This window comes from Agelaius tricolor, unplaced genomic scaffold (genome assembly GCF_023055355.1).
Source record: "Agelaius tricolor isolate 1412-34295 unplaced genomic scaffold, bAgeTri1.0.p SCAF_9, whole genome shotgun sequence".
In the NCBI taxonomy this organism is placed as follows: domain Eukaryota; kingdom Metazoa; phylum Chordata; class Aves; order Passeriformes; family Icteridae; genus Agelaius; species Agelaius tricolor.
This window is the reverse complement of record NW_027269269.1, coordinates 8,362,224-8,382,437: the sequence shown is the minus strand read 5'-3', so window position 1 is coordinate 8,382,437 and position 20,214 is coordinate 8,362,224. Positions and strand designations below refer to the sequence as shown.

The window sequence follows — 20,214 nt, the reverse complement described above, 5'->3', positions numbered from 1 at the left end:
TATAATGATTTTCAGAGATGCACTTTTGCCTTAGCTAAATTTTTGATTAAGTGAACATTTTTTCTGGCTGCAAGATGCTTAAATTAAGCAGACCAAAATAAACACCAAACAGCAAACTACTTTATGTCTTATTTGTTTTCTTCTGTATAGACTAGATATGAAATTACTTTGTCATCTGAAGGATTTGATCTGGCATAGTCTGGAAAGTTTGGGAGTTTTTTGCTGGTTTTGACTTTGTGATTTATTTGAGGTTGTTTGCCTGTTGCAACCAAAAAGGCTTTTGAATATGATGTTCAAGAAGTACAGTAGGTGAAAATAATTAAAGCGGTAAACTGAATGAATGCTCCTTTGTTCTTGTTCAAAATCATGTTCATTTGGCACCAGTTTTTTAAGTAACACAAGATAAGATTGGTGCTCTCTTTAATTCAGCTGCACAAATGTGTATACAGTGATGGGTTTTTATTTCAGAATTATTTTGTATTAACATTGATGGACAGTAGCTAATCTCAGGTAGAAGCTCTTGCATTTTATAATGAATTTGAGTTGTTTTGGGTTCATGTACAGATCTGTCTTAAGACCCCAACATAGTACTGTTAGGAGCATCTTTCCAGAATATGACCTTCAGGGTGGCTGGTGGATAGTTTTTTGTGGCCTGGGGAACAGCTGCAGTCTTGACCTCAGGCTGTATTCATCTCACTGGACCATGTGCATGTTGCTGACACATTTGCATTTCTCATCATGAATCATGTGCAGTGTTGCTATGCTATCATCCATCTGCAAAATACTCTGTAAAAAGATAGAGCGACAGGATATACCATTGAAATTTGGATTTCCTAAATGATTTCTCATATGTCAGTGTTTATTTACACTTCTCCATTTACACTGAAAGCTTTTTGTGAGAATTGCATACACAGTATGCATTCCTGCTACATAAAAACAAATGCCCCAAGAACAAAAAGGAGGTACAAACTGCAAATGATTGAAATATATATTGTGGTCAGCATTTTTATAGTAATAGTAGCAGTAATTAATAATTTTTTTGTCAGACAATAAGTGACATGAATTAAGGAGTAAGGTGATGGGAGTATTTTAACGACTGTATTTGAAGAATCAGTTCTATTAATGAAAATCCTGTCTGTATGTTGAAATACAAAAAGGCCCTCAGAAATAAAAAATTGTAATTCAATGCATGATCTAGTCTCAGATGTCAGCAAGTTTTAGTTGAAGTAAATATTGACAGGAAATAAAATAACCTTAAGTTTATATTTTCCATACTCAATGGATTCTGGTTTTTGTAAGTATATAAAATTAAATGCACTGTTACAACTGAATTTTTTTTATACTACTGCTATTGTATCTTTCAAAAAATGCACTTTAGAGGACACAGGTTGTTTCTTTTTTTTTTTCCTTAAGTATTATACAGCATTCAGTGACCACATGACACTGGTATTTTACTTCATTATCATCCTTGATTAAATGATCACTAATTAAATTCTTTGGGTTTCTTTTTATGATAGGGTTGGACCAAGTTTTATGAATTTTCTTTGTCTGATCTCCGTGCTGGTTTTGACATTATTGATGGACTCTTTGAAGGTAAGTCACTTCTTAAGGAAAGTCCCATTAGTAGGGATGTTGCATGAGGAGCTTTATCTTTCTATAACACTCATATAAAAGTGGAGATGCTGTACAGCTCATCATCAGTAAGCAAAACTAGTAAAACAGAGTGAATCATAAATCCATTTTTTGGGTGATTGGGCAAACCAATAATTCTTGGTGCCCAGGGAGTATGCTGCTCAGCTTCTTGAGTCCAGAGGAAGAAATAGGAAATACAGGGCTGCCTGTGAGATGAATTCTTGCATGTCCATTCCTTCTCAGTGTGAGTTCACCTAAATATTTAGTAAATGAATTGACTGTGAATTGAATATGAAAGAGTTCTTCATATTGAAACTCAGTATCAGATAGATCCCACTTCATTGTTCTGTTAACCAGTGTAGGAATTTCTAATATTAGTTAATGTGGTAAAGGCATTTTTTTAACTCCTTGCATTGTGTACAATTTCAAAGTAAAGTTAGGAACTGATATGTAGAGATAATTTGTGATTGTTGACTTAGATGGGATTTGTGGATGGTTAGTACTTCTAAAATCAGACTTTAGTTGTGCAGACTTGAACCACACAGAGAGGTAAAGAGATTGAATCATAAACTGTCAATGATAATCATTAATTATGACTGTGAAAATATATTTTCTTATGAGGGAATGATTGAAGCATTAGGAAACAACAGTTACCACCAGTAAACCCCACTTACAGTAATTGCCACTTCCCCCTTTCAAGGACTTTAGGGAGTGCCTTTCTGATGAAGTTTCACCTGCACATGAAAGCTGTAGGGTACAAGTAGATCATTGTGCCATGTAGTTATTTTGCACAACAATGATAGAATGGAGGAAAAATAACTTCTTCGAACTTATGGGATATGTCTGGATCAGAGTAATCTAATGCAACGTCAACCTGACCAGGAAATTATTATTAACATGCTTTAATTTATTTGCTATGTTGTGATTCATAATGATTTGCAGAGTATCTATCTTGGACCTCTTTGTGTTTGAAAGATGACATTTCCAGTAATCTTACCTATTTGGAGCATGATCTGCTTTTGGTTTAATCAGTCAGTTTATTTTATGAGATCAGATGGTACTGTGGTAGAAAATAGTGTATAAAATTTTATTTACGACAAAGAAACACAAAATCAAAATTTTAATAGCATAATTTCTGAAATGCATATAACCAGTTAGTTCAAAAAGCACTTCAAGTCTAAAGCAAAATTTCTAATATTTCATTTGCAACACACTAAGTATTCATTTTTTCTATGTCAGATATTTACAAACTCTTTCAAGTTCCTGCAGCTTTTACTATTTGGTCATATAGAAGAACGATTAAAAAAAATTAATTATTTGATGTGTTCATCTGTTCTTATTACCCTGAAGAACTGCAGTGACAAGAAGAAATGCTTACAATGCAATGCTATTCAATGATACAAAACTAATACTAATTAATTAATTCGTAGGTTCCAAAGATTTTCAGTGGGAATTTGTTCATGGCTTGTTTGAAAATGCAATTTATGGAGGTCGTGTAGATAATTACTTTGATATGAGAGTTCTTCGGTCCTACTTGGAGCAGCTTTTCAATTCACGAATCATTGGAAGTTTAAATACCAGAGGCAAGAAGATGAGTACTTTCCCATGTTCCATCTCTTTACCAAACTCCTGCAGTATTTTGGTAGGTACATATCTTCTATCACCTAAAAAATAATTCTTTTTCAGTAATTATTCTTGAAATATTTCCACAAAGAAAACCCAAGTAACAATCACAAGGATACATCTGTTTCTTCAGAAAAGTATCTCTTTTGTGTGGAGCATTAACTCTGTCAGTTTACTCCTCTTTTTTATGGTATCTGATTGGACTGTGGTGCAGAGCAGCCTAGCTATGAAGAGTTGTGTAAAAGAAATTGGGTTAATTTATGACAAAGATATAATTATGTTTTTATATAATTAGTATATTAACATAAAAGTATTTTTTAAAGACTGCTAAATATTCCTACAACTTCTGGATGAAACAGGAAAATCTGAATAATACCTTCTTGCTTCCAGAATGTATCAACGTTCTGAAATCTGTTGAGAGGCCATGGAGGGTATATGACATTTTATTTGGTGATAAATATGGATTCTGATTCTCCTTCAGTATTTCTCTAGTGTAAAAGAGAAGGAATTCGACAGTCTAAACAACTGATGTCCCCCTGTCCTTTCACAATATAATTATAATTATTTTTGTTACTGCGATTAGGATTCACTTGCATTTAATGGAGGACTCCAGACTAGACCTCTAATATGAACAAATATAAATAGTATTATCTCAGTTAAAGTAAATTGCTGTGATTTTACATTCTTTACCTGGATTCTGACTGGTCAGGTTTGGTTTGGGTTTTTTTTACTACTTTATTATGACCATTATTTTTTATTTTCTATAGATTGCTGAGTTAATATCATAAAAACAGAAGGGATAAACAAACCAGGCTGGTCTCTGTTCTTGTATATAATATGGTCAAGAAGACGAATCTTTTTTTCTAGCCTGAACAGCATTTAATATCTCTCAATATCTTATAGGTTATGTATGTAGGAATTTATGGTTCTGTGTCTTCAAGTAGTATTTCCTCAGTGTCTGGTGTAGAGTTCTGCTACTCTTGTTATCTCTGAAGTGAGATTCCATGTTAAAGTGCATTGTGCACATCCAGCACGTGCTCCTGCAAGCAAAGACAAAATGCACGTGGCACATAAGCAACAGGGTGTAGCCAGACTTTCAGATTTTAAACATTTTTGACTTTAAATCACAATAAAAGAGATGTCCAACACCATTAGTCTACCTTAGTCTGCAAGGCCTCTATCTTGTTTTGTGCAGCAGAGCATCACTAGTGACTTACATTGTAACCACTATTGATGCTATTCTGCATCTCCAATGATTATGCAAACTTATTTTTATCTAAAGTATTTCACTTTCTTTGAGTGAATATTTTTGTAGATTTAAATAGAAGTCAGTGCTCTTAATTTTATAAATATGTATTATACTCTTATTAGAACCCCAAATGCTGAAGTATTTTTTTCTATATTGTCATTAATCTTACCTTTAAGTTTTCAACAGAAATATTGTATCTACTTTTCAGGGACAGTCTTGGTGTATTTCTGTTTTCATTTTATAGCATCACTGTAATCAGAATTGCTTTTTTGTCCTTTAGAGTGGAAATATTATATAAAAGAAATTGGTTCTGATAAATAAAATGAAGAAATCTATAAGATTATCATAATATGTCATGTCTTATGTACTTAATTTAATATTTGTGTTGGGCTCTGTATTTAATGAAATTCTTTTCAGCATATGCTGTTAATTTTCATGAGTGGGATAAAAAGCTCCCTCTATTCTGTCTATTCTTTTCTTCTTATGCAGGATTATCGTCATATCATTGAAAGCCTCCCAGAAGATGATAAACCTGACTTTTTTGGCCTGCCAGCTAATATTGCTCGTTCATCACAGCGTATCATCAGTTCCCAGGTAAAGTTAGCATTTTTCATTGACCTCTTGAGTCTTTTCTGCAGCCATTATAAGATGAAGAACCCAACCACCTGTTCATAAATGCCATTTCCATAAGAAATTCAGTAAATTGGTGTATTTTTAATTATTTTGATTTTTATCTGTAGAATATTTTAATATAATAACATATAATCTTTAGTTACAAGGGTATTCATTTAGAACTTAAATAAACAGATAATTATTGAGAAAGTTTCCAACAATATAATTCAGTTCACATTGAAGAGTGGTACGATAGTTTTGCACGTGGAATATGGGTAAGATTTTATGCTTTTGCTGAAATAGAAATTCTGAAGAATTTTTCCAGAAGTTCCAGAGTTCTTCCAATGAGTCAAAAAATTCCATTCCAATTAGAAATATGATTTTTAACTGAAATCTGGATGAGAGCATACACTTACTGTATAGGTGCATTTAAACAGTACAAATCTTTTAAATACTCATTAGCATAATTTATTTGACTGGTAAATTAGTTTTGTCAGATAATGTGAAATTTGATGGATTTGAGACTCTTAAATCAGAACTCTGAAGTGAGGTGGTCTATATATCAAGGCTCTGTGTAATTTTCTGCCCAGCCCTGGTGTGATGTCTTATGTACAGACAAATTATAGAGGAGAAAAAATAAAATTATAGAATCATAGGTTGAAGAAGCTTCAGTGTTCATCTGGTCCAACCATTCTTGGCAAAATCAGTTGAAAGTTCCCTAAACTGGAATTTCCTATGAATTCAAGACTAAGAATTGCAGTTTTTAAAATAAGTATGTAATTGTTTGCTCACAGTCACTTAAAAAGGGCTTCAAGCAGAAATTTCCAACTGGTAAGAACTCTGATCTACTGAAAAAAAAAGGAAAAGCCTTGGAGTATTGCATTTGTTGCCAATCAAATACAGTACTGGTAAATTTGTTTACATATTTCTTCTCACTTAAATCCATAGCTGTATTGTCAAACTATTTGTGGTTTCTTTAGAACATGCAAACATAAAGACATGTAAAGACAAATCAGTAGGATGAAGGTGCATAAGGTAATAGGATGAACTGAATAACTTGTCTAATACAAAGCTAATGCATGCTCCAAGATTAAACGTATCTCTCTTTGATTTTGACTTCAAATCATTTACATAAACATCCATTTAGATGCTTTTGTTTCTCTCAGATTCACTGTAGACTGCTGATCATTTTTATGATTTCAGCTGGGCTTGCATAACTTGTTAAAATCTGCAGTTGTTAAAAATGCTAATATTTGAAAATCAGAATAGACTCAGAGTTACTGTGTGAAGGGAAATAGATAATGAGTGCATTTATATGTAAACTCACATTCTACTGAACTGCTCTGCCATAGCATTGATTATAAGCTATAAACTATGGGTTATAATCTTGAAAATGTGAGACTGCTCTAGTTGCAGTTCTGTGAGATTATTTTTTTTGTCATATGAGATATTTTCCCATCCTTCCGATAGCATTTTGCAGTATTTCTTTAAGTCTTAGGCAATTTAACTAACAGAAATGCTAAATTTTCCTTAAGCTGTGCGTCTTCCTTACTGTGAATTCTATTCCCTTTTCATTTGTGACAGTTTGGCAGCTGTTTTAGATCCCTAGGTGATCCCATGGTTCGCAACTGGAAATTCGGTAGTTGTTTTCTAGCAGGAGTGTTTCTCAGAAATCAATTACCAAGCTAAAGGTAATGAACAAGGAGAGTCAGAAATCAGTTGATACCAGTTCAACTGCCATGTCTCTAGCATTAGAAAGGTGAAATGTAGTACCATGTCCACTACTTCACTGATTCTCTAGACTTTCTATGAATAGTATTAATTTTTCATGCCTAGAAGTGATAGCTTGTGTTGCTGCAGCAACACACTTTAGTAGAAATAGGCTGCAGCACAGTGCAGCATTTTGAAGTCATGCAGATATCTCTTCTGTAACCTATGCATTACCAGTGTTTGTGCAAAGCCAAAACATCAATAAAAAGAAAGGGTCTTTTTTCAGAAATTTTGCAAGTGTTGTTGTGTTACTATATTCACAGCTTCTTATCAGCAGAGAACTTTTCTCGTTTAAAAGATGAATATCACTAGTATTTTTTTTACTCTGGCAATTACTAATTGATTTATTAGAAATTATGTCTTGCAGTATTCTGTAGTGTAATTCAGAAAGAATTAATATTGAATGCTTACAGGTAAACAAATTTTACTTAAAAAGACATGATCTTTTTAGAAACATGACTTAGTGTTTTTTTTCTGAATGATGTGCTTAGTTGCTCTAAGTAGATGAAGATAGGTAGAGTTTTAGAGCCTGGATTTCCAGAGTTCACTATGTCTCTGTTTCTTTCTCACCTGATATTAGAATAAGCCTTTGACACATCTCTTATGATGAATATGGTCATGAATATCTCTCATCTCTTGCTATGTTCTCTTTGCAGAACAGTGCATTAAAACAGAAAAAATCTTCACTGCCAGTGCAGCTGCAGGAGTCAGTATACCTCATCCTACCTGTTGTGCACCAGTAGAGAGTTTCTGTACTGCAGCTCAATTTCCTCATACTCAGCAGCAGTCATCACCATTTAGTTACAGTCATGCTCCTTCCTCCTGATCTGAGGAACCCTGTATTTTGCCTGCATATTGTCCCGTATTCAGGTGGTCCAGCTCCCAGTCTAAGTTATAACCAATGATTAGACCAATCAAAATATGTGGAGCTTTGCTTTAGGCTTCCTGTGCAATGAGATGAGTGTGCAATTTAGATATCTCTCCAGTGACCTTCTTGCAAAGTGGGCTTTTGGTGCCAATGGACTCATCTCTTACTCTTAGTTCTGTGCTTTTATGAATCCTTATCAATAAATCTCATACTTCATTGTAATTGTAATAGAACTATACATAAGTGTCATCCTCAGAATAAAATTTATCGTATGTGATAAATAGAATTTTGACAGATTGAAACAGACAGACCTGCATATGTATTTTTAAACCTTGGAAGAGCAATAAGAACTATCCTGTTCTGTGCAGGATTTACCATACCTGCAACTAATATGACTTATTGCCAGTAACCACCCTAGGAGGGTGAAATGAAAATGCAGAGGCATTGTTTTGTCTCCTTTCTTAGCACAGCAGACAGCAGACATATTCACTGCAGGCACTCTAGAGAGTGTAGCATGTGTTGAGTGATCCCAGCAAATCCTGCCAAATGCAAATGACTGCAGCCTGTAAGTAGTAGCTATATATGATCACTCAACGGGTTAATCTAAACATTCTTCAATAATGCAGTAAATTATTTTGAGAAAAAAGACAATCAATAGCTGGCAAGTTGCACCAGATTCTTCAAATATGACTGCCAATGATAATAAAAATGACTAGCACGTGGTTTGCTCATTGCTAGTTTCTGTATACAATACAATGTTTAATAATTCTAATAATATCTTGCCTCAGGAATTCTATGTTCTTTTACACATTATAATGCTTCACAGAGAGTATCATATGAGACAGGTTAAGTCTCAGTAAGGTTGAATATTAGATTGTTTTTGATATTTTCGTAAATGAATGAGTACTCTCTCACATTATTATGCAAAGATAAAGGATAGTTACAATCTCTCTATACTTGGACAGCATCTTGATTCTTTTATGTCCACCATCCCAGTGATGGCACAAGTGGAAGACAAATCTGTGGATTTGCAGTAGCTTTTTATCACCTCCTGAGGTTGATTGTGCATGCCTAGTTGAACTTGCTCTTTAAAGTTAATGGAGTACTATCTCAAGTGAGTGGAACCTCGTGCTGGAGCAGGGAAAGACAGTGAGGAGACAGAGTCAATGTGTGATGAACTGACCGTAGCCCTCATTCTCTGTTGCTCTGCACTACTTGGATTGGAGGAGGTAGAGATTTCAGGAGTGAAGTTGAGCCCAGGAAGAAATGAGGGATGGTGAGAAGGTATTTGAAGATTACTTTCTCATTATCCTAATCTGATTTGATTAGCAATGAATTAAATTAATTTCCACAATTCAAGTCTGATTTGCTCGTGATGGTAACTGGTGAGTGATCTCTCCCTGTCCTTGGCTCGACCCATGAACCTTTCCTTACATTTTCTTTTCCCTGTCCAGCTGGGAAGGGGAATGATAGAACAGCTATGGTGGGCACCTGGTGGCCAGCCAAGGTCAACCCAATACACTTTCAAAATATGTAAGGACATCAGAGATGTAAAATAATCCTTTGGGACTCATTGCTGAAGAGTCCACAGACTGTAGCTTCTCACCAAATTTTCAAAGAAATAATACAAAAATTATTTATTTGTAGATTTGATATGAATTAAAATTTTTCAGGTCAGAATACTTATAACCTAAATATTAACTGGGTCCAAGTTCACTTCAACTGAACTTGCTGGAAATATTTCTCCTCCTGTATTTTGTCCTTTGTAATTTTATTTGCTTTTCAACCAGACCAAACTACTCTGCAGTTTAGGTAGTTCAGATTTTGCAACAAAATTACTTGCTTTAAGAACTTCTTTCATACTAATTTTATAGTCTCAAATAGAATCCAAATTTATATATCATTTTCTGTGACAGGGTAGAGGATACAAGGTAATTTATTTTTCTCAGATTTAATTTTTAAAATTTTCCTTCTTTCTTGGAACTCACAAACTTCTCCTTTTATTTACAAGAACAGACATATTTTTTTGGCTAGTCACTACACATTGGCAGCGAAACTAATATAATAGAAAAAATATTTTCTAAGGGCGATAGTCATCTAACAAAGCTTTATTGTTCTCAGAGTTATGTGCCTAATCTAATTGTCATCTAGACTCCCTGTGTATTAGAGTCCAGCTCCAAGATACCGAATTCTCACCTGCCAGGGAGTGAATTATGTAGATGTGTGAAATCATGTTTCATTCACTGATATTATCTTCAGTTAGTGTTTTAATATTTCTTAAAATACCTCCTGTGTTAACACCAAATACTTTATTTAGATGTTATTCTAACATTTCCCACAAGTCAATGGTATTTTAAAAACAGATATCGTGGAATTAGAGTTTATCTTTGAAATACACAGAAAGGTTTTGTTAGATTTCTAGTTCAGCTCTTAGAGGATATTTTAAATCCTGCTGGAATAGACTTGTGATGTATTTATTGATTCAAGCATCTTCAAATTCCCCTGACTGATATTGGAATAATTTCTTATGAGTTTGTTTTTCTTTTAAGTATTTAGGTACTGCGATAGAAAAATATGATAAGCCAAATTCAAAGCCAATTGAAATTCAAACAATGAAACCCCAGTATAATACCTCTCAACTAGCTTCAATCACATGACTCTCATCCACCTCTTCTTAGCTAGTCATCCATTTTATTTTTTGTTACTAAGGAAAGACAAGCAGCTACAGGGAATAATTTGTGCCAGTCTTAGATAGGCATCTAAAATAAAGGAGTGAATCACCTTTTGGAATTACCTATTTCTTTCCATTGACCTTTGAGTCAAGCTTTGTAATAATGTCAGCAGCATTTCTAATACTCATATAATTAACATTTTAATGAGTATTTAAGAGATTAAAGAAAATACCTATAACTATGAAGTGTTGCTTACTCAGAATACAGGAGGGTTTCTTTTCTTCTGAAAACTAGACTGCTTGAAAAATTAGATTTTTATTGGAACAGGATTTTAAAAATAGTTGTTTTTGCCATTTCCACATTGAGTATTGTAAGAATGTAAATATAGTTGTTACACTTGCATATCATATCTAAGTATTCAATTTCAAATTGAAAAGTTCAGGATTAGGAAGTGAAATTGCAAGCATCCTAAAGTATGCAAGTTATTGTGCTTGTCTCAAAAACAAAAGAGGGATTTTATTAATTAGTAGACATATTTTTTTTGTTTGTTTTATTTTCCAGGGCAGTGAAAGACCAACACATTTCAAAATTTCATTTGTTCCTTACCAGTTTTATTTCATTCAACTGCTAAAGCAAGTGAATGATTCTCACCATTATGCATCCTCAGTCAAGGCTATCATTCACATTAATGGCAGAGAGTGTGCTTGTGAGACTTACCTTGTGAGACTTGCCCACTGTCTGCCACAGTGCTAAGAGTGCACTCAATCTCCTTGTTGAGATCATTGATAAAGATATTGAGCAGAATTGGCCACACTTCTGAGCATCAGGAGCACCATTGGTGAACAGCCTACAGCTGGACTGAAGTCCTTGTTAGTGTATGAGTGTGTTCATGTTCTTTGCATGGGCTGTTTACTTCCCAATATTATCTGCTCATTTACTTCCTACACCATGCACAGAGGCCTTAGAAAACATGGTTTTATGTACCATGCCTCACTTACGTTCTCTTACATTTGGCCAATGCCCCATGTTTTCTTTGAACTTTTTCATATGTGTTGAAACCCATTTCATCTCTAATTGTTTCCTTCTGGTCTTATCTCCAGCTGGGCTTTGGCTTTTCTAATTTCATCTTGAATTGCCCAAGCAGGGCTTTCACTGTCCTTGATTTTTCTTCTTATATGTTCTTTATTTTTTACCTTTCAATCCACAGAGGTACTCCGTGCTTACTCAGTCATTTTGCTAAAAATCTTGGCCTTTTTACACAATGACTTGTTCTGAAGCTCATTCAAAAATAGTCTTTTATTTCTCCTTTTTAATCAACTGAAATTAATGTTCTGTCCACTCTACTGCCTCAAATTTTCCCTCTGCTTACTATACTGTATCATATTTTCCCTCTCCCTTTCGGCCATTAAACTAGTGTCTTATTTCCTTAAGTCCAAAATCTTAATTCTGCAGTTTACTTCATGGCTATCCTCAACATATATATAAGTATTAATTTTAACTGTGTTTGCAATATGGGCTGTTAACCAGCACTTCAGAAATTTCCTTCAGTGAAGTCATCATTAATAATACAGCTTTTTCACATATATTTTGAAATGTAAAGATGCAGAGTTGCAAATAATGGTATTTAGAGGGCTTCTGTGACTAAAAGGTAACTCTTAATTTAAGATTTTATAAGATGTAATTCCCATGAAAAAATTGTTGATGCAGTTCTTTGATATAGTATGATATAAAGCTTGTATGTTTTTTCTTAATCTCAGTAAAAATCTCATCTTGCAGATCACTGCTATAAATATAAATTTGTTTTTGTGCCGAGCTCCAGTGCACAGTATTATACTACAGGGAGTATTTAAAAATGCCTAGGAATGATCTGTGCCTGTATTCATACTTATTTTCATGTGGGAGGAGTGACTGATACCCCAGAGGGGTGTGCTGACATTCAGTGAAACCTGGACAGGCTGGGAAGTTGGGCAGAGGGCAAGCTAATGAAGTTCAGCAAAGGCAAATGCAGGGTCCTGCACCTGGGGAGGAAGAACCCCAGGCACCAGCACAGGCTGGGGGTGACCTGCTGGAGAGCAGCTCTGCAGAGAGGGACCTGGTGGACAACAAGCTGTCCATGAGCCAGCAGTATCCTCGTGGTGCAGGAGGCCAGTGGGATCATGAGATGCATTAGGAAGAGCAGTGCCAGCAGGTCAGGGGAGGAGATCCTGTCCCTCTGCTCTGCCCTGGTGAGGCACATCTGGAGTGCTGTGCTCCTCAGTCCAAGAACGATGGACTGAGGTCTGGGTTCCTCAGTCCAAGAACGATGAGGAGCTATTGGAGGGGGCTCCAGGGAGGACTATGATGCCTGGGGGACTGGAGTATCTGTCTTACAAGGAAAGGTTGAGAGAGCTAGGTCTGTTTCAACTGGAGAAGGGACAACTGAGGGATTTTATCAATGTTTACGGATATCTTAAGGATGAGTATCAAGAAGATGGGGCCAGAATGTCTTCAGTGGTGCCCAGTGACAGGACAGGGGGCGGTGGACACAAACTGAATTACAGGATGTTCCATCTGAGGAAGAACTTCCTAAATATGAGGGTGACATAAAATTGGAAGAGGCTGCCAGAGAAGATGTGGTTGAATACCTCCTCTTCTGGAGATACTGAGAACCTGTCAGGAGGTGATGCTGTGTGGCCTGCTCTGGGTGAACCTGCTTTGGCAGGGGTGTTAGACTAGGAGATCCCTTCCAACCCCAACCATTCTGTCATTCTGTGATTCATACCATGACATTTCATACTCATCATGAATGACAGCTGAATCATTTCAAAACTTGAATGATTGTTCTAGCAGAAAATCGACATAGGGAATTAATATTCACACATGACATCAGCATGACTTAGAAATTATGGTATCCTAACAATGTCAAGTTTAAAAATCAGGCAAAAAACATGTTGCTGAATTGAATACTCCACAGGAATTAGTACTAGCACAGAAATCTCATACTGAATCATAGATGGGATTGCTTAAAGAGAAACAACAATTTCTTTAATGAAATCTGTCCGAAATCAAAAGGACTAGCTAATTGACCCTTAGCGTAGTGAGTAAACACAGTATTTATTTAAATAAATACTCTTGCTCTTCTGTCTGTACTTGAAAATGAGAAATTTTGTAGGAAAATGTTACCTTTTTTATAACTATTTTTTATTATGTGATGGATATTTCTCAAGCTAAAATTAATATTAAACTAATAATGAAGAACAGTGTAGAGCAATCTAGTAAAGTAGACAAGGTACAAATCAAGGTCAGGAAACATGTAGCAAATTTTGCCTCATTAAATGTAATTGCAGTGATCTCACTGACTTCAATAAACCAGCTTTTTACAATTCTTTTTTTGTTTTTTACTTGGTTTCTGATGTGCTTTTATTTTCAGCAAGTCACTGGCTGATTCTGTATCTCTTCCTGCTATTCCTTGCATATCCTTTTACTTCGGTTAAAACTGCTCTCTGTCTTACTAAAACTGATCAGATATATGGTTCCAGTGATGCTTTTTGCCTTGTTTCTGAGAGCAAGATGCAGAAGGTGTAAGGGAGGGTGTATGAGGACACTGGCAACTCTCAAATTGCAGGATCATGCTTGAGTTTGTACACCAAAAATCCACAGTTGTCATTACCCAAGTAAGATTAAAAAAAAGTTAGGGTATGTCCACCCAATATTGCAGTCATACATCTGACTGCAGAACTTCTACTGTATATAGAATAGGTGGGCTGTGGGGTGTGATTCTTTTTCAAGGTGCAGCTGTAATGATAGCTGTAGCTTCTTGATTGTTTGTCAACAGACACAATTTTCTCTTTCATAATCCAGCTCAGCAGGACTCAGAGCATGAATTTTATATTTACTGTTCCTCCATAATTCTAATTATGCCACATAGAGTAATATGTGTATAATTATTGAAAAGTATTTTCATTATTGAAAAGCTATTTGTATTATTATTGAAAATCTTATGTTATTTCTATAGATTCCAGATGAACATGAATTTATTTTCCTAAAATAATTTAGCAATTATATAACCTTTCAATTGTTCAGAGCATTTAATTGCTGACATTTATTACATCCCACATCACAAATACATGACTAACAGTCTCTGGTAGAAATTGATGAGTAATGTCAACCTGTATTTATTACCCTGCAACTGAGAGATCTGAGTACTTAAAAGGAATTTTGATATATGGGGCGTATTTTGAATACACCTGTGGTGATGCATGAAAGAAATGTGCTGTGCCATTAATGGAGTGGAAGCCACAGTACTGTGCTCTAACAACAAGAGGTAGAAAACATCTCTTTACCAATTTAGTGAATCAATGTAATGCTTCAAATAACATTATTAATTCTCATAGGACTGTTGCTGTGTATATGAAAATATATTTGTGGTGCTCTGCATATGAGAAGTTTTTTCTCTTCAAAAAAACAGCTGCCGTTTTCCAGTCTCCTTAAATTTTGTCAGGGTGTGTGATTAGTTAAGGTCAACCACCTCTTCTGGCACTCCTTTTAGCTTCATGGTCTCCAGGTCATGTGTATCCTGTCGACCTCTATGAAGTAAAGCTCTTAGACCTTCTTTAGGAGAAGGTTCATCTAGGGCTTGTGCTGTCCATCTACAGCATGCTGCTGACTCTCTTCCTTCCTCCCCTGAAGCCCTGCTATATAGAAAGTCTTCCTGTTGTCAAAGGTATATGATACATGATCCTTTTCTGTATAAAGGAAGATACAGGTGTGGTTAATGTCTTTGCCACGTTTACTTTGTATTTGATTGAGAAGGCAGGTATCTGTTGTATGGAGTTCAGCCCTACTTCAGATCCTTAATGAGTGAAAGTGCAGCTTTGAGGTGGCCCTGATGGAACAAGAAAAGAGCAGGCATAGACCTTCACTGTCTCTTACTGATCCACATGCAGTAGGAATGATTTGCTTACAAGTGCCATTTAAGTACCTTCATCCTAACAGCATCCATGGATCCTGTACTTGCAGAGGGGGTAAGGGACACTTTCAGGCAGGGACTGAAAGTCAGAGAGGTTTCAATGCCAGCTGAGTCTTAGGCTGCACTCTCAGCAATGAGGGAACAGCAGCCCAGCTGTGAGAAACAGGATGGAAGCACGTAGTTCTGGCAGAAGGGATGTCACACAGAAACCTGCTCCCTCTTGTGACACAGTAAAGACACAGTTGCCCTGCACTAATTAATACTTTCACAGTATTTACCAAAGTAATTAAGCTATATCTTCATATTTTACTTTGAGCTCTAAAGTCTTATAAAACCAGAAATATCTCCTTAAACAGCTGTGTAAAGGGATATATTGTTTAATTCAGAGAAATGGAGTGTAGAAATGGGTTCTGTGCTAATACTACATCCTTTTAAAACTGGTAGATGGCAGTAGAGTATCTGCTTTGACATCTGTAGATTTACAGAGAGGACTTTGCTTGATTTTTGTACAAAAATAAAAATTCTTTTTTATATGTTCCATAATCTTGAAAAAATAGCAGTTATCTGACTAGCAAATCTTTCCAGCTTTGAATTCTTAGAACAGTAATCATACTGAGTTCAGAAATTATCTGATTTTTTTTTTAATTCACTGTCAGAATTTCACAAGATATCTTTGACTGTATTACTTTCCTCTTTTTCAAGTCTTAATAATGTGTATAAAATTTGATTTGATTCTTAACTGATTACAAGTCTTAGATGTAAGTCTACATTTATTATTGTATTTGTGAAATAGCGTTTTTTGCAGTAGTGTGAATGACTGAAAGCAAGATTTTTTCTTCATCTTGTGCATGAGTAAAGAACAGAAATAGATTTGTGTTCCTAGAAATGTCTTGTCTAAGTTTCAGAGAAGGAAAAGTTAAAATCTGAACATTTCCGCATTTTTATTTGTTTCCATGAATTTTGATTTTCCGGTAAAACATGACTTTTTTAGTAGTCTCATAGGAAGTTGCGTGGGAACATTTATTATCTTTATAGCTTTCCATTTTGTTCATTATCTTGCATAGTTTCTCTAGATACACATGTTTTCTACTCTAATGTGCTGGTCAATATCATAGCAGCATATGTCTGTAGATGCACTCAAAAATGTGTAATAGATTAAAAAGCTGAGATACACAAGTAATTAATATCTTGGTAAATAAATACTGACATTCTTAGATTGACAACCCCACCTTTATTAATATATGCAATTTGTATTTTTCTCTGCTGATAACTCATACAGTGCATGAATTTTCTACTAAGAATAGAGAAAATACTTGGTAGCATTTTCTCTAGTCTGTTTTATACTGTTTTCATCAGTATTAGAGTCATTGTTCACAAATAAATTGCTCTATTGAATTTTTTTATATAAATACTATTGTGATTAGTTAGCCTTACTTAAAACAGACAGATTCTACCAAGAATTGTGATTCTGAATAATCTCCTTGCCCCTCTTTAAATAGACCATTTTTGGTGATTGCTTTTATATTTTTATTATCTCTCTTTTTCTATCCCTCTCATATTTTTAATGAAGGTACTGTTTTCCTGCCTAATGGTAGATTTTTTTTCACTCTTCTCATTATTCAGATCATTCAGATTTGCATTTGGTGTGAACTAGCACAACATGTAAGAGCTTTTAGTGTATAATATGTAAAAAGAATACATTGCAATAACAAAGGAGAACATTCAAAGGTTAGGTGTTGTAAAAGTACTCTTACTTTGAGTACCCTGTATTATACATCTGTGATTGAATTTTCAGTTCACTTAATACTATAAGTACATACCTGGGTTAGAGTGCAAAGGATAGGATTCCACAGACCTGGATGTATGCATCTGTGCTGGTCACTTCTGATCTCATTATGTGCTCGTAGAAACATCATGTTTAAGGCAACCTTAATATAGAGTTGATTATAGGTTGACCTGATGCTATTGTATATATATTACAATGAGAGAAAATTCTTCTCAAGTTTTGTAGCTAGGTTTCCAGAAAATTAAATTAAAAGCCTCATTCTAATTTCCATGGCATAGACCCATCTATCTGAGGTACCTATGTAAAGAACTTAGTTTTCCTATGTGCTCAATAAGAGAACCTTTCAAATGAAGTTATCCCACTTAAGGTCTGTCTACTGATTATTTAGGGAGGCTAAGGCTAAGGTGATAATATTGGAGTAAGTCTTAAGTAAGCTTTAGGTAAGGGTGAGTTTGTACTTGCCTAATGTGACTGTACAGTGCCCTCTTTCAACCCATGAGTTGTTTCATCTTCTTAAACATAGATTCCTAATCATATTCCCTTTGTCATCTGAACCAAGGTCTCCTTCCTTCAAGGTACTTATCTAGTCTATGTGTTTATTCCTGTCCTGTTGTTTTAGTTTTCATATAATCCCCCGAAATGTATTCCTGATAGTCCTTTTTCTTTTAAATCCAGTTTCCCTTCCAAGTCAAAACTTATTTCTGTTGCCTGGAGGTGAAAGTACTTAAGTGGAGCAATTGCAAACAAACCACAATCCTTTGGACACTTCTGTGATCCACCTGAGAATTCTAATTGCGTGATATATCCCACTCATGATTTTATTCTGGTCCTTCCCAGTATTAACACATTCTTTGTCCCAGTCTCATTTGACTCTTATTTTTACAGGACATAAACCAAAACAAGAAAGGTCCAGATTTGATATTATGGGAAACATTTTAATTATTAGGGTGGTAAAGCAGTGGAAGAGGTCATCCAGAGAGGTTCTTCAGTCTCTGTATTTGAGATTTTTCAAAACCAGATAAAGCCCTGAGCAACCTGGTCTGGTTTTAAAGCTCATCATACTTCCAACAGGAGATTAGACTAGAGACCTCTCTGGCTTCTTTCTAGTGTTAATTCTTCTGTGATCCTATTTAAAAAAATACATTTCCCTTTTCATTTTCATAACAACCAGATAGAGACTGATTTGAGAGAACAAAGTAAACATTTTCTCAAGCTTTAGCTGATTCAAAGTAGTATAGACTAGTCAATACTGTAAGGAACTTCACTGGGATTTGTGAGAATGAAATACTTGCACCATTCAAGTTCTAATATCAAACTTGTAATCATACTTAAATACTAATATGTGTTACTATTTTACAATCTGTAATTCTTTCCTGAATTCGGACAGATGTCCTGCCATCAAATTTGCTGCCCATTAGCAAAAGTTTGGGGTGTTGAAGCAGTTCAAAGGTGAGGTTATCCTGAGTCTTTTGACATGAATCAAATGTGTTTTCATCTGTGTCTTGAATGTGAATGATTATTCTAGGTTAAAATTTTGAAAAAAAAATAAAATATTGAGGCTGAAAGAGCTACCAGCTACTGTGCTGTCCTGGAAACTTTAGGAGTAAAGTATGCTACCATCATGCCTGCTATACCTGAGAAAAGAAATTGGATGAACTGTAAAGAGTTAAAGATGTTACATGAACATTTGATGAAGATCATTGTATGTTACAGTACTCCAGAACACAGAGAGTTAAGACCTGGTTTCTTTTGATTCTGTACCTTTAATTTAAGTGTTTAAATTTTGATAATGATAACCCAATATTTTTTAACTACTTTGATGAAATACACAAAGCAGAAACACATATAGGCACACTGAATGAAAAAAATAATTCAAACAAAGGATAGGTACTGTATTTCCTATTTAAACTATATTGGCAAATTTTATAATTAGATAATTAGAAACAGACAGCTAACACTGTATAGTAGAGATAGAAAAATACTTTAATTACTTGATCTTGCAGTCACTACTTCTCAAACTCATTTCAGCTGTATGGAGATACATGTTTGTACCTCTAAAGGCACTTTGAAAATGAATACCAGAGTTAATGTTTTCAATCCCCCATATTCACAAAGCAATCATATAAACATTTTTCAGCTTTATAGTATGCACTATATGCAAGTTTATATGAAATACTACATACTGAATTACCAGTTAAAGTGTATTTCATATAAATGTTTTATTGCTTAGCAAATGATGGCAGGCAACTACCCAAAAACAAATTAAAAGATACAAAACTATAGCTAAAAGAATGATATCTGGAAGGCACAAATGTGTGTTTATTATCTGTATTGCTTGTCAGAACATTTGCATATGTGCAGAGTGAAAATGAGGAAGAATAGCTGGAATGATAAAGATACTATGATCAAAACATTCATCAGAGAAATTAATTTTTTGCTAAATTAAACAAGAATCTTTTTTGATATACACAATAGCTGGGGCACACAAAGCATTACGAAAGTTTAAAATTAAGTTATGAGTATGAGAGGGTAAAATGTTATTTTATGTAACTGAAGCTATAAAGAGCAGTAGCTCGTATTTTCATTTTAGCTACCAGAATACTGCCAGAAGCCCTCTTAGGCCTTTGCATACACTGCTGCTTTTAAACCCAGATGAGGTTTGGCTTTCCTTACCTGACCCCAACACAACTGAGCAATGCCTTTCTACCCCTGCCGGGTAGTCAATCCTTGGGGCCATTTTCTGTGGGGGACTTCACTACAGCTTTCAGCTTCCTTGCAAGGGGAAGAGGAAGGGCAGGCACTGATCTCTGCTCTGTGCTGACCAGTGACAGGACCGAGGGAATGGCCTGAAGCTGTGTCAGGGGAGGTTTGGGTTGTCTGTCAGGAAAAGGTTCTTCACTCAGGGGGTGGTTGGGCACTGAACAGGCTCCCCAGGGAATGGTCACAGCCCCAGCCTGACAGAGTTCAGAAAACACCTGGTTTGACTCTTGGGGATGTCCTGTGCAGAGCCAAGAGTTAGACTTCAGTTATCCCTGTGGATCCCTTTCAACTCAG

General features: G+C 35.2%; 1 protein-coding gene across 2 annotated transcripts in view; it reads left to right on the top strand.

Moving 5' to 3' along the window:
- The window catches only part of DYNC2H1 (dynein cytoplasmic 2 heavy chain 1), a 143,720-nt gene that overhangs the window by 87,668 nt on the left and 35,838 nt on the right, over window positions 1-20,214 (top strand). For both annotated transcript variants that reach the window (XM_071434190.1, XM_071434189.1), the window contains exons 80-82: window positions 1,518-1,593; window positions 3,063-3,274; window positions 4,994-5,098. In XM_071434190.1, the coding sequence (XP_071290291.1) occupies window positions 1,518-1,593; window positions 3,063-3,274; window positions 4,994-5,098 (393 nt within the window). The remainder of the gene's footprint in view (window positions 1-1,517; window positions 1,594-3,062; window positions 3,275-4,993; window positions 5,099-20,214) is intronic.